At 47.3% G+C, this 14,864-nt stretch overlaps 1 protein-coding gene across 2 annotated transcripts in view; it reads right to left on the bottom strand.

Annotated features, from left to right (window-relative positions):
- CCDC88C (coiled-coil domain containing 88C) overlaps window positions 1-5,096 on the bottom strand; it is a 147,974-nt gene extending 142,878 nt beyond the window's left edge. For both annotated transcript variants that reach the window (XR_011648280.1, XM_058292422.1), the window contains exons 1-2: window positions 4,881-5,096; window positions 4,002-4,102 (exon numbers count right to left, since the gene is read on the bottom strand). Coding sequence is in view for 1 of the 2 variants with exons in the window: in XM_058292422.1 (XP_058148405.1) it covers window positions 4,002-4,102; window positions 4,881-4,940 (161 nt within the window). In the remaining variant the exon portion in view is untranslated. The remainder of the gene's footprint in view (window positions 1-4,001; window positions 4,103-4,880) is intronic.
- Between the last annotated feature and the right edge of the window lie 9,768 nt (window positions 5,097-14,864).

Here is a 14,864-nt window from a genome sequence, read left to right as displayed (position 1 = left end):
CTCAATTTAAATCCGACTCAAAAAAAAAAAAAAGATGTTAAAATACATGAGGGACACACATTAATATATAGGTCTACAAGGCACCAGAATATTATTAACATTGTTACACCTTCATGTAAGTAGAATTATAGGAAATTTTTATTTTGCTTACTTGTATGTTCCTATTCCCCTACAATGAACATGAATTTTTTCATGTAGTTTTTAAGGACTCAAAACCCCCATGATGAGTGTCATATGCTACAGTCAAAAAAGGAAATTACTTAAGTTCATTATGAAAAATTCCTTTCACTCCAACACAAACTCATACAAGCAACATTTAGTCTTTTACCCTCACAGCTTGCACATCTGTAAAATGGAAACACAGCCTCTTTAAGCAGGCAAAGGGAAAAACATTATTCTTCAAATGCCTTTTAGAAGCTTAAGAAACTCTCAACACTGGCCTATGGATGTTTGCAAGCTCTGTAATTAATATATTATCCTGAACTTTGCAGCTAGCACCAGGGATCAGAAAGGAGCATGAACAAAGCAAACTGATGAATTTACGCCAGGTCTCATGAGGGCACACTCTCAGCCCAGGCTCTGAGTTCCCAACTGTGACAGGCCAGCAGACGGAGTCAAAAGGCATCTGCTCTCACAAGGATGGACATACACAGGTGCATGCACAAACAGGTCACGCGCCCACACACATACCCAGCTCCAGGTCTCATTTTTCACAAACGTTTCCCCCAAGGGTCAAATAACAATAATGACTGATACTTGCTTGGCATCGTCTATAAGCACAATCTGACTTAATCCTTCCCAAATCCATAAAATATCATTCCCATATTACAGACTAGGAAACCTGAGGTTTAGAGAATTTAAGCATTTTGCCCAAGGACTTATCTGCTTGAGGCTAAGCAATTTTCCTAGGAGTATGAGAATTTTGTCCTTGTTTTCTCGTGGGTACCATACCACCACCTACTTGGAGAAAGGGCACTCACAGAGGGGCTATTCAGCAGTTTCCCATGCATCTCCCTCATGTTCATTCGGGGAGTCTCAGACCTGGGCCTCCCACCTGAAAGCTGAGCCCACAGGGCTTCCCTGCTCCCAGGCCCCGCTGTCACCAGAAGGCCAGAGCCAAGAGGTGATACCACAGCCTTCTTCAGTTGCCAGAGACAATGCCCAGGCTCCACCACGTGACACTCCACCCCCAGCTTCCATATGGCACTGAAGTGTCAGGTAACATACCTCCTACCTGAGCTCCGGCAACTCAGCAAGAGTGCTCTGGACAACTTCCCCAGGTCCTACCAACTTGGGGACCATTTACCAAAATAACTAAACATGGGGAGTGGATGTGGCTCAAGCGGTTGAGCGCCTGCTTCCCTCATGGGAGGTCCGGGTTGGAGTCCCGTGTGCCTCCTAAAAATAAAACGACAACAAACAAACAAATGAAAAACCAACTCAGGGAAGCTGGTGTGGCTCAGTGGTTGAGTGCCGGCTTCCCACCTATGAGGTTAAGAAATTCAGATTCAATCCCCTGCCCTGACACCTCAAAACAAAAACAAAACAGCACCCAAAAGGAGTTACTAGCATGGGAGGGGACAGAGAATAGCCTTCTCTTTTTCCTACTAGTCGGCCCGACACCTGCATTTGGTAGAAGTGAAAAAAGAAATACAACTTAAGACCAGAGTAAGATGCTGGCCTAGGACGTGGGTCCCAGGGTCCAGTTTTGCTGCAGAGCTCGTCGGGAGAGGGCTAAGGCTGAGAATCATGCGATGGTCTAAGGGTCAAAACCGTGGGGGGAAAGTAGGCTGAAAAGGAAACAAATCTGGGGGGGAGGGGCTGAATCCTTTCTGGATTAATGGCATGTTAGGAACTAAGTGATGCTAACACCTGAGCTAAATGCCAACACATCATCTCATTTCATCCGCACAACCATCTCTTTGGGGGGGGGTGCTTTACTCCCCATTTTACAGTGTCCTGCCCCACATCACATTAGTATGGCGAAGACCCGAGCTGGCTACCCAGGCTGTCTACCAAGAGGCTGGGGCTTTTTATTTTTGTTTTTTTTTTTAAACTTAGGTAATTTTCACAGAGGGTGAAATACACAAATCTTAATAACCGCTTGATGAGTTCTAAAAATGAAACCTACCCCAATTTCCCCCCATGCCCTCTTTCCAATCAGGCATCAACCACTTCCAGAGGCAAACAAGGCTTTGGTTCCTATCACCAGAGTCTGGGGTCTCTGGACCTCCCAGTCTGTGAACTGTGTGTTCCTGGGGGATGCCAAGCCCACCTCGCCACTTTCTCTGCTCTTTCCTCATTTTGGAAAGCCAGCCCTCAGGCTTCCCCAGTCCCTTCCCTATGTCTTTCTCCAGCCAGGGAACCCAGAAGCACTGCTTCAGCCCTTAACAGCTGACACCTAACCAGCTCCCACTTCCGGATTGATTACCTTGGCAGATTGCACAGGAGAAAAGAACATTTCACATTTCCAAGGAGTGGGGGAAGCCCTTCAAGTGAATTTAGCCATGGGCCAAATGCGAATGAGTGATGAGCTCGCAGTTCTTCAAGACTCATTCCGACAGGCTTTCCTGATTTACTAGCAAGTGGTAAACGCATCAGGAATTCCAAAGGTCGGAGAAGAAAGGGAAGCAGTTCCAAAGCTTTTGTTCTCCACCGCCTGGGTGTAAAAGCGGAATGAAAAGGCTAGGTTTACTGCTGGTTCTTTTAATTAAACAGTCTTGGGCTTGGGTAAGGACAGGTTGAAGTTTCACTGGTCACTGCACCAGTGGAATTCAATAATTTCGGGGTCTAACAGAATGGGAGGAAAGTTGCTAGAGCTCAGAGATGCCACAAGACAAACCCAGGAAAACTCATTTTCATCACTGTTCTCCAGCCGGCTGCTAAAGCTGACAGGTCAGTCTTTTTAGAACCTAATCAAACACTGACTGGTAGTGTTTTGTTGTTTTTTATTTTTAACCGAAGACTGAAGTCTCTCTCCGGCCAAAGGACACCAAATGGCTTGCCAAAACAAAAGGAGCAATGTTCTTGGAATTTTTTTCAAAACAGTTTTAGGTAGAATCTATTTAAAATACTTTCTGGAGATGCCAAAGCAACCCACTTCTCCTCCTCTGTGGGCCATGAATGAAGCTGTTGCTCATTAGCTGATGGGATTGGGCTGAGTATGACAACTTGCTTAGAAGGTGAGCAGAAGGGGCGATGCACAGATAACATTAGGACGTTTGTTTTGCTTCAAGAGCCACTGAATCATACTGACACTCAGTTCCAACGTCTTCCCTTCAGCTTCTGGGTTAAAAACAGAATGCCGGGGGAGGATCTCTACTTTGTGACAGGCTGTCCTTCAGACAGGCAGGCCCCTCAGAATTCAGCAACAGGAAAGGATGTGGTCAGACGTAGTGCTAGCAACGGTAACTTCACCCAGTCCCTGTTCGCACCACATGCTTCAAAACAGGTCTACAGCATCTCACTCCCCGTCCTTCTCCTAACATGGTGACTTAAATCCAGTTCATGCAAAGGAGCTTAACTAAGTGTCCTTGCTAAGAGGACAACTGAAAAAGGAAGATGAACTCAAAGATCAGAAACACAGGCTCCTACCCCAGAATGAAACTTAATAGTCACTGGCGGATGCTCCCGACCCACCCCTGCCACTTCCTGTAACCAGACATGCTGTTAAGAGTTTCGCCCCCAAAAAGAGAGGGGGTTTTTCATTTCATCGCTCAAACCACAAGGAAGTCCCCAAGTAGGAAGTCAACTGCATTAGCGACATGTGAATGACAGTCATTTGATTCCAAGTTTCCTTCATCAAATAAGCTCCCAACCCGCTGTCCTGAAGTTCTTCCAGCACGTGGATGGTGAAAGGCAACCCAATACTGAAAATACCAGTGGCCCCACCAGCAAAGGGTCCCACCCGCTGCAACCTGACATTCCATTTCTACAACCTGAAACGGAACTTTCCAGACAGTGCATCACTCTTTCCTTCCTCTCTGAAGAAGGTAACTTACATTTGCAGCATGATTTGGTTCAAAAAGATGCCGTCCACTAAATCCATATACATGGTCAGGTTGTCCTGATTGCCGCTTCCAAACAGGCCAAAAGTTTTCACCTGCGGGGAAGGGCACGTGGAGAGAAAGGCAAAAGTCACCTCCAGGAGGCCAGGGGTCTAAGCTCTCCGGGGCAAAAGCGGTCCGAGCCCGTGAGCAGAAGGAGGTCACCGAGCCCCCCGCCCCCCCCATCCTTCCGCAGGTGTCTCAGCACCTCTCCGCGCCCAGGGCCTCTCTCCCCTTCCCGCACTGGGGAACAGACGCTAGAGAGCAGGAGGAAAACTTGCTAGCCACTCTGCTCTAGCGTTCCAGAAAGCAAAATTATAAAAGGGGCTTTTCAACCTATTCCTCACGTCTCAAATCCAGTGGAAATCGCTATGCCCAACCTAGTCTGTTCACGTTTCCACTGGGCGCTCCTCAATTCCCACCCATTACCGCCACCGACCGACTGGGCTCAGGGATTCAGAAACTACACGAGACTATTTTCAAGGAGTGGGGTCTCTTTCGGGAGTGGCCAGGACTAGGGGATCAGGGCTGGGCGAGGTGGCCACTTGGCCCCTGTCGGCTCCGGGGCCGCCCGCCCGGCGCCCGGGAGGGAACAGGTGTACCCGTGCGGCCCCTGGCCCGGCGGGGCGCGCAGCGGGGCTGCCGGCTCCGGAGTTAGAAATGCCTCGGGCCTCCAGGGTAAGGACCCCGACCCGGGCCGGGAGCCACTTGCTGCGTCCCCTGCGACCCGGGGACTGCCCGGGGCGCCCTCTGAGTCTGTTCTGCGGCGACCCCAGCCCAGCAGGAGAGGAGCCGGTGCACCAACAAAGGGGCGGGGGAGCCCGGCGCACTCACCCAGGTCACCAGCGGGCTCTGCAGGAAGAGCTCCATGAGCTCCGAGACGGTCACGTCCATGCTGAGGCAGCGCCCGCCGGCTGCGCACCCCGCGTCGCCGTCCCCCGCGCCGCAGCACAAAGCGCGGCTCGGGCAGCTAGCGGCGGGCGCGGGGCTGCGGCGGCTCGCGCCGGGGAGACAAAGGCGGGGCGAGGGCCCACGTTCCGCGGCTCCGGCAGCCCTGCACCCCGCCCGGGGCTGGGAGAAGGGGAGGGCCCGCCGCTCCCGGAGGAACAATGCGGGCGGCGGCCCCGCCCCTCGGCAGCCCAGGGCGGTCGGCGCGCCGCCTCGTGGTGCCCAAGGCCGGGAGCCCGGGGGCGGGGCGCCGGGAGAGGGCTGCGTGCCGGCACGTGTGTGCGGGGGGCACCCTGCGGCGTATCGGGCTTTCGCGCACGTGGGGCGGCCGCGGGGCCGAGCCGAACCCCTAAGCGCGTGGCGCCCCGACACGTGGAGCCTCCCTGCGCGCGTGCGCCCTCGCCTACGGCGCCACGTGCGGGGCAGAGCGCGCGGGAGTTGGCTCCCGCCGAGGCCGCGCCGCGTGCGCGCGGGTACCTAGGGTGCCCGGTTCTCCCAGGTCGCCCCTAGCGCGCCGCACGTCCGGGGCACTGGGGGAGGCCTAACCCGCGTCTTTGCGGGCTCCGGGCAGGTGCAGTGGGTGGGCCGCGCGGAGCCATCCGCCCCAGGTGCCTCTGAGAAGCCCGGCCCCGGCTCGTGGCAGGACAGCTAGTCCCGCGCGCGCGCCGCGTCAGTTCCCGGCGCGGGAAATGCACCCGGACCCCGGACGTGCCCGGTCAGTTTCCGGGGTAGGTGAGAGGTAGGGCGCAGGCCCGGAGGGCAAAGGAGACAACTTAAGAGTTTAGACTGTGGGAGCGCGACCTCTTGCGCTCCACCCGTGCCACTTCCCGGGCTGTCAGGCTTCGGGAAGTTCACGCGGGAAACCGGTGGTGTGGCAGCCCGGTCCTGGGTCCATTCCTGCTCTGACGTTCTCCCGTCTTTCCCCCGCCCTCTGCCGCCACTTGGCCGGAGAGAATCCCCTGAACCCACCCCCAGATTCCAGCTGGAGGGCTTTGCACCTTGGTGGTAGGGGACTTGAAAAGACGCAAAGACCGCGACTCAAGGAAGGAGAGCCCTGGAGCAGGGCTTCCCTGCCTATGAATTTGCAGAGCGTCACAAGGCAGGAGCCGCGGCTCCAGAGACCCGAATTCCAAGGTACTAATTTAACGCTGCAGTCGGGTCATTGTTAAAGCTCTTTACGCGATATAGCTAATTTAATCTTAACGGTAACCTGTCTCCCAGACAAGCCAATTTGTGCAGAGTTGACTTGAAGCGTCAAGTATTCAGTAGGTGCTCGAGAAATGGTTGCCCTTTGGGTTGTTAGTAATTTTGAAAGTTGGTTCTTTCTTGTGTTGGGGCTGCGACATCTGCTGGTGAAGTGTGAAATTGCAGCCCAACTCTGTGGGACCTTGCTGGGTGGTGAAGGTGAGATTGCAGCCCGAGAAAGCACGTGGATGGTTAGGGCCTCTAAAGAGAGGTGTGGAGGTCGGGGTGTGGCAGTTTGAGATCATAAAGCCCCAAAGGATAGATTATGTTTGTAAGCTGGACTGTTCCTCTGGGTGTGATACCCTTTGATTGTATTAAAAGCAAAGGTTTTAAGTGTACTTAAATCAATTTTGGACCTCTGATTCGACCACGTCAGTAGGGCGTGATTCAGGGTTGATTCCCTGCCCCCTTGGTGGGCTGACATAAACAGGACCCTCACTCAAGAACACACATGGAAGCAGGGATAGCTCTGTCATGTTTGATCCCGGGGTCCTCAGTACAGAGGAGCCATTCGCCTCATGGTTAGCAGCTGAGTGGCTAAAAAGGCCTGGAAAGAAAGAAGCCCTGTGCCCAACTGATATGGGAAGCACTGAGAGACTAGCCCTATGCCAGCCTCCAGCTGAGAGCAGAAGAAACCGGGCCCATGGAGCCCTAGGAGGAAGAAGGAAGAAGAGACCAGATCATGCGCCATCTTGTTTCAACACGTTGCAGCTGACTTTGATGAGAAAACAGCCTTGAGCTGGACTCTCTAGGGCCTTGTAACTATTAAGCTTTTACCCCAAATTAATATCTTTTATAAAAGCCGGCAGATTTCTGGTACTTTACATGAGCACCCCTTTAACTGACTAATACACAGGGTGACAGGAAAGAAAGTGGAGGCTGCAGAGGAACTAAAGTTTCAAGCCTACATGGTTGTGGTTTACTTGTGCACCAAAAATTCATTATAATAACATACATTTAATAGACAACAATTCATTTGAATAACATGTAACATGTATCCGCATCCAGCTTTGCTTAGAAGGGCCCAGTTCTGCAAAGTAAGGCATGATGATGCGGACTAAGTTTTTTCACATTGATCCCCCCAACTCTTTTAGAAAGAAGAGGAATCGTTTTGTTTTTTTTTTTAGAAGGTACTGGGGATTGAACCCAGGACCTCATACATGAGAAGCAGGTGCTCAACCCCTTGAGCTACATCTGCTCCCCATAAATAAACCATAGTTTTGAGCTTAGAAATGGTTTATCATACGTTAGTTTTCATTGGATTGGTTTTGTTTTGTGTTTTTAGGAGGTACCAGGGATTGAACCCAGGACCTCATGCATCCAAAGCAGGTGCTCAACCACTGAGCCACACCTCGGCTAAAGTTTTGATTAACATACTTTTTTTTTTTTTTTTACAAGAAATACACTGGGCAAAAGCTTTCTGATGTGTGATGAGTCATTTTGCATGTGGTGAGAAAACTTTTTTCTTAGGGTATTGATGAGCCCTGGGCCACATGTCCGTCAGCAATGTCTATTTTGAGGTCACCTAGCTTCCACTCCTTGGCTCTACTCCACCTCATCCATCAGCTCCCCTGTGCCTTGTGAAGCAAGGGGTCAGGCAAAGTGGATGGTGCTCAGGTTACAGGTTTGGAAAACTTGGCCTGGACAAGTTACTATCCAGAAGTTTCTTAATCTGTGAAAGCCAGATAATATTTTTGCCTATGACTTTAGGAGGTAAATTTGAAGTTCAGGGTAATGCATGTAAAAGGATTTCGTAAACCCGAAATCTTGATAAGGATATATAATCACTGTCTTTTCCTCATCTTCCACCCTCTTCTACCACTGCTTTAATAAGGATGGTTTCCCCTAAACCTCCAGCTGGTTGGGGTATGAGCTTCAGGGAGCACATTGACCAACCACTAACTACTAAATTAGAACACTTCTACTTCCCCACCCAACCCCCTACCCCTTGTCTGTCTGCCTGAGCCTTAACCTTTTATTTTTTAAATAAGTTTCTGGATATAAAATAATTTCTCTGCTTTATATACATTGCTTTCTGGAGAGAAGCAGTGTTTTAATTTTTTCCTTTATTCTGATAAAGGAATTGACTCTCCCTGCTCAGAAAATGCTGACTCAGCCCTTTAAGATAAGCTTCTGTGTTACCTGATAGGACCTTAAATTGTCCGTATAACTTTGGGGGATGGGGAGGGGTAGCTATTTGTTAATGTGTCTTTGTATAGTTCCAGTTTTGTAATAATGAGCATATATTACTTTTGAAATTGAAGAATTTTAAAAGTCAAATCTGTATGTTGGCGGAAAACTCTGAATTCTGGGCTTCTCAGTTCTTGGTTTATGTCGCATAAAAGAATTTAAGGACACGCTACAATGTAGGCAAGGGAGTACTGGTCAGCCTTCACCTGCAAGGGGGACATTCAGGCAGGCTGAGGCCCCCTGGCCAAAGACGATGTCAGAGCAACCCATCTGGAAGCAACTCTTTGTAAATAGTTTTTCATTGTGTGCTGGGTGTTCACATTAAAAAGACTTTCTATGATTAAAAAAAAAAAAGTTAATTAAACAAGAAAAGGGTACACAGTCCTAGACATGAACAGCGGTTGTGCACCTGGGGCCCAGGTCAGGCCTTTTTTTAAAGTCTTTCCTCCTGCCCGTATTAGTAAAAGTCTATTTTAAAGTCTTTCCTCCTGCCCGTATTAGTCAGCCCAAGGGGTGCTGATGCAAAGTACCAGAAATCTGTTGTCATTTATAAAGGGGATTTATTTGGGGTAGACGCTTACAGTCCTAAGGCCATAAAACATAAGTTTCTTCCCTCACCAAAGTCTGTTGCCATGTGTTGGAGCAAGATGGCTGCTGGTTTCTGCTAGGGTTCAGCCTTCCTCTTCCTCCTGAGGTTCCATGGTCCCAGCTCCTTCTATTCTCAGCTGTAGGCTGGCATAAGGCTTCTCTCTCCCTCCCTGGGACTTGTTTCTTTCCAGGCTCTCTCAGCTGTTCAGGACTCTGTTCTCTTCAGCTGTTAACTATCAGGCAAATGCCTCTGCTTTCTCCTGGGGGATCCAGTGACTAAACTCTCTGTGTTCTCCTTCTCTATGTATATACTTCCCTGTCTTTGGATTGAGCATCCATTTATGTAGCCCATAAGAGGGGAGGAGGGCAGAGACTCAAACTGAGTCACCCTAATGATGTGGTCCGATAAAAGCCCTAATCTTGATTTAATAAAGTGAAAGTGAAACCTCTAAATCTAATACAATCTAATATGCCCAGAGGAACAGACCAGTTTACAAACACAATCCAATATCTATTTTTGGAATTCATAAACAATACCAATCTGCTACATCCCCTTTCATAATGTTGGGGACAGGTCCCACTATTTGATGTTCTGATTTGTTGCCCCACCTGTTCTCTGGGGGTTGGGGGCCAGTGGTGAAGCTTTTGTTTGAAAGTGTCTGAGCCTTCCCCTTGGCCCCAGAATGCATTCCAAATGGCATCTTGTGGCCAGGTCTCATGGGGTCTTTCTGGCAGCCTTCCCCTCAGGAGATCTCTGGACAGGGTCTCCTGGCCGTGTTGTCTGTCGGGCATGTTTTCTGCCAGGTATTCAGCTGTGACCCAAGTCTTCCCTTTCCCTTTACTAACCTGCCTCAACTTTCCCCTCAGAGAGTTTATACCCTTTTTCTTAGGGGGAGCTGAAGGGTGATGGTTATTCCTCTGTAGCTGCATCCTGCTGGTAAGGGTGAGTAGGTCCTGCCTAACGGGGCATAAACCCTCTGGCTATTCTTTTAAGGTTGAGGGAAGATGGGTCCAGCATCATGGTTGGAACTGGATGAAATCCCCACATGACTAATACTTTGTTCTGGAAAGCATTGCTTCTGGAAGAAATAAACTTATTTAGAATTTAAGATACGTGATCCTACATAAAGGGATAAAGAAGGTCGTGGTAGGCAGGCCTAAAAAGGGGGCCACCCATGACACACTAGACCATGAGAGTGAGAAAGGCCAGGTGCCTTCAGAGGCTGCTTCCTCCCAGAGTTGATGGGAAACAGCTTTCTTCCATGAGTTCCTTTATGCTCTTGGTTAACTCTAGAGAGAGATTGTGGAAGACCTGCTGGGTTTGGTATAAATTGCCAATCCCAGTTCCCATGGCAGTGGTTATGTCTAGGACAACTAAGAGAGGTATGAGAGGCACTTCCCTAGACATAAACTCACAAAGACAATATAGACAACAGCAAGACAAGCATATGACAAGCAAAATAAAGATAGTACATAAGATAGACATTCCTTTATCTTATGTGCACATTCTGTTACTACTTAGAAAATGAATTACTTATACCAATACTTTTAACATGTTTGGTATCCTTCTGCATATGATCTAGAACAGAAGAGATAATAGTATATTCATCAGGAATATAGGTATAGTGCTTAATACTAATCAATGCACAAGTTCCTCATTGAGCTGCAATTAATAGATATTAGCTCCATATGTGCAATACTGTACATGTTTTCTCACCATGGGAGCAGGCCGTAATACCAATTGTGTTTAAATTTTACTCACATTACTCTGGTAATTATTGCTCCACTTGGTATGTCCTTCACACAGCCAGCATGTTTCAGCACAGTTAATTCTAGAGAGAAGCTAGGAAACTAGGCTCCAGTGTTTCACCAGCCTGGTGCATAGTACCCTTCAGCACTGTGATACAGAGCCATTCTGGAGGCAATGTCCATTGTATATATGGCCACATTGTGCCATCACCGACTGCTGCAGGAGTCTGAAACTGCAGCATACTCTCCGTCCACTACAGGAGCATAACCAGAGATATGGTAGATACCTTTATTGTTTTAGGGGCCAGTGACAAAGATAGCCAATAACTCAAATGGAGAGGCACCATGAAGTGTGCTGAAGGCCCGGTTTGAATGCAGAACAGAGTTTGACAACATTTAAGTCTATCTCTTTTAATTTTCATACACTTTCTAAACACTTCCAATGCAATGTATAACATATCAAGTGAACTTAACTATCTTTAGTACTTTACTTTTACCATGGCTACATTAATTAACAGGTATTTTGCTTTAGCAGTACAGGAAAAACTACTTTCTCCTTTATTTTATGAAAACCGAAGTTTCCCAATAGAATCAAGATTATCTTTCCTTACCAACAGTTTATTTTGCAGATTAAGGTGGTCTCTGACAGATTTCCCTGCTCTGAAGTTTCTTTTTGTTATTAATATATATTTAATAATGGCATTCTGGAATTAGCCATTCCAGTATTTCAGATTAGACAATACATTTACAAACTTAACCATAAAAACATAGACTAGCTGCTTTATCTTTAAATAAGCTTATTAAATTACACTTAGCAAACAATGAAATTTATCCATTTAAGAGAGGACAGCTTTATATTTCATGAAACACGATCTTAGAATTTTCATCATCTTAAAGATTTATTATGTATAATGTTAATTTATTAGTATTCTATAAACCTAGGGAGATTACCCCCAAGCTAAATAAAATAGAAATGATTATACAGAATGGTTTTTTTCTTCCTTCACAGGAGGCCCTTTTCTTAAATAAAATAATAAAATTTTGAGTAACTTTAAAAGCATACTGACTCCTAGGTTCTGGAATATATTATAATTGTTTGTTTTAACTATAATTTAGAAAAGATCTTTCCATAGCTTTAAAGGACTTTTGGTAGTAGGATTATTAATCGTCCTTATTTTAAGGCTGTTAAAAGGTTTCAATTTGGAAATTACAGGACAAATTCTGATTCTTATGTCCCTGGCTTAGTTGTTAAGTAATAGGCAGATACAAATAGAGTTAGACACAAACACACAACTCACTAAAGTCACTTATTGTTAGAGAAAAATGGCACTCACTGGGGCACGGAGACTGAGGATTGCAGGCAGGAAGTTTATCGGGAAGCTCTCCCAATGGAGGGGGTCTGAAGAGTAGATTCAAGCCCCCCCACACTGGCATGGTGGGGGTCTGAAGAGAGACTTCAGCCCACCCCTGGAGGGTGGTATGACTTTATACAGTACATCAGTAGGCAGGGAAACAGTGCAGCCTGGGGCCAAGTGGCCAGTCTTGAAATGCGGGAGGGGTTGGTGGTGCCTGAGCCTGGAGAGGGTAAAGGCCCTTATCTACTCCACTTTGCTTATTTTGGGGAGGAGATGGGCTGCCTTAGCCTATAGACAGCTTGCTCAATTGATAGAATGGAGTCACAACCTTATGACCTGTTAATCGTTGCAAACCTTGTAAGGGCGAGCCTCTAATGTTGCTAACTCTTTGACTATATATACACACACACACACATATATACGTATGTATGTGTGTGTGTGTGTATATATATACACACACACTCACACATGATGAAGGGCCTGAGTAATGGGAATACTGGACAGAACAGGAGGGTGAGGGGATTCAGGACATGCACTCAGTTTGGCTACGTCCTGCTGTCAGGGGACAGAGAGGGGTTCCTTTCCATTCTGCCTGGTGGGTTTCGGCTTCTGGTCCTACAGAGGTTGATATTGTTGTTTTTGCAGCAAAAAGATGCCATTCACGTATTCCTGAGTTGCTGACTGTACGATTCAGTGTACGAATTGGGCAAGAAGCTGTAAGAGACAAGGACCAAAAAGGAGAAGCAGCAATACTATCAGTAATGGTTTTAAAATGGTAAAAGGATTGATTTTAGGGATGAAGAGAAGTAAAAAAAGAAATGAGGATGGTGTCTGTAAGGGAATGATAAGGGGTTTCTTGAGAGGTTAGTACAAAGAGGAGTGGAAGGGTAAAATATAGGATGTCCATTGTGGACAGTAAAGGAAAGGAAGAGAGAGAGGAGAAGAAGATTTCTTTGGGGTAAAAATCTACTAGTAACCTCAGGTCCTGAATGATGTTAAGGTGTTGCTCAAGTAACATTAAAAAAAAAAAAAAAAAGGTGTTGCTCAGGCAAAAGGGTGCAAGGACAACAAAGTTGGACATGTGTAAGGATAGAATATTACAAGAAGTGTTGGCTCTGAATAGTACCATACGTGTTGATACTGCCAGGCTTAGGTGTACTTTGTAGACAAGGCATGGAAGGAAAGGGGAGAGAATTAAGAACCCAAAGTGTTAAAAGGGGCAATACCCCCTGTGTCTGATATGTTGTCACCTCTGTCTTTCATGAGTTTCTATCTTAGGCCCCCAGAGTTTCCCAGGTGTACTTATCTTTAGCCTCAGGATCTTGTAGTTTGCTGCCTGCCGAGGGTGGTAGAGCCGGCTTCAATCTGGATGAATAGGCAGAGAGAGGGCAGAAGGTTCCATCGCAGGAAGAGTAGAGTCTGTTAGTTGATACAGGAATAATGCATTTGTGTTAGGCCCACTACATTGCTTTCGAAATCTGATGTCTGGGAAGGTATATTGGTAAGAGTAGAAGGGCATCCATATGCGATTTCAAAGGAGCTTAGGAAGTGTGGTTTCCAAGGAAGTGTTCAAATTCTCATGAGAGCTAAGGGCGGAAGTTCAGTCCTTAGTGTCTGAACCTGCATTGTAAACTTGGTTAAGTGTTGTTTTAGCATCTCGTTCATACGCTCAACTTTTTTCAGAGGACTGAGGTCTGTAAGGAGTATGTAACTTCCAGGTAATTCCTAGGGCACTATGAACCCCTTTTGTGAGCTGTGGGTGAAGGCTGTCCCATATCTGACTGCAGATAAGAGGGAAGACCAAATCAGGGAATTATTTCTGTTAATAGGATGTTAATTACAACACCAGCCCGCTCAGAGGTGACTAGAAATGCTTCATCCTATCTGGAAAAGTTGTTTATAGACATTACGAACTGAAGGAACAATGGGTTGTTTGGTGTTATTAATAACTTTAAGATCTTGTATAAGGCAATAGATCTCATTTGGCTTTTTACTGCCAGGATGAGGGTGTTAAAGGGTTGGGTGCAAAAGACCAGCAGCACAGTTTGTCAATAGTTGGTGTATTAGTCAGCAAAAGCGGTGCTGATGCAAAATACCAGAAATTGGTGGGTTTTTATAAAGGGTATTTATTTGGGGTAGGAGCTTACAAATACCAAGTCATAAAGCATAAGTGACTTCCCTCACCAAAGCCTATTTCCACATGCTGGAGCAAGATGGCAACTGACATCTGCCAGGGTTCAGGCTTCCAGGGTTCCTCTCTTCTCAGGTCCTGCTTCTCTCTGGGCTTAGGTCCTCTATTTTCTCCACAAGGTCAGCTGCAGACTATGAGGCCTTCTGGGCTTTGCCTTGCTCCACAAGGCCAGCTGTAAACTGTGAGGTGAATGGTTCTGTCTCTCTCCCCGGGGTTTCTGCCATGTCTAAGGAGCCATCTCTATTCTGTGTTCTTCTCCTGGATCAGGTCCTCTCTTCCCGGGGCTTGCTTCTCTTTCCTCTGTGTGCTTACTTCCCGGGGCTCCAGCATCAAACTCCAAATCAAAACTCCAACATCAAGGGAAAAGGATGTGGCTCAACCAATTGGGCTCCTGTCTACCATATAGGAGGTACAGGGTTTGATGTCCAGGGTCTCCTGGTGAGGAAAAGTTGGCCCACGTGGTAAGCTGGCCCATGTGGATCCCCGCCCACACGGGAATGCTGCCCTGCGCAGGAGTGCTGCTCTGCATGGGAATGCTGCCCAGTGCAGGAA

This window comes from Dasypus novemcinctus, chromosome 3 (assembly GCF_030445035.2).
Source record: "Dasypus novemcinctus isolate mDasNov1 chromosome 3, mDasNov1.1.hap2, whole genome shotgun sequence".
NCBI classification, from domain to species: domain Eukaryota; kingdom Metazoa; phylum Chordata; class Mammalia; order Cingulata; family Dasypodidae; genus Dasypus; species Dasypus novemcinctus.
Note: the sequence above shows the minus strand (reverse complement) of the source record. Positions and strands in the feature narration are given on the sequence as shown.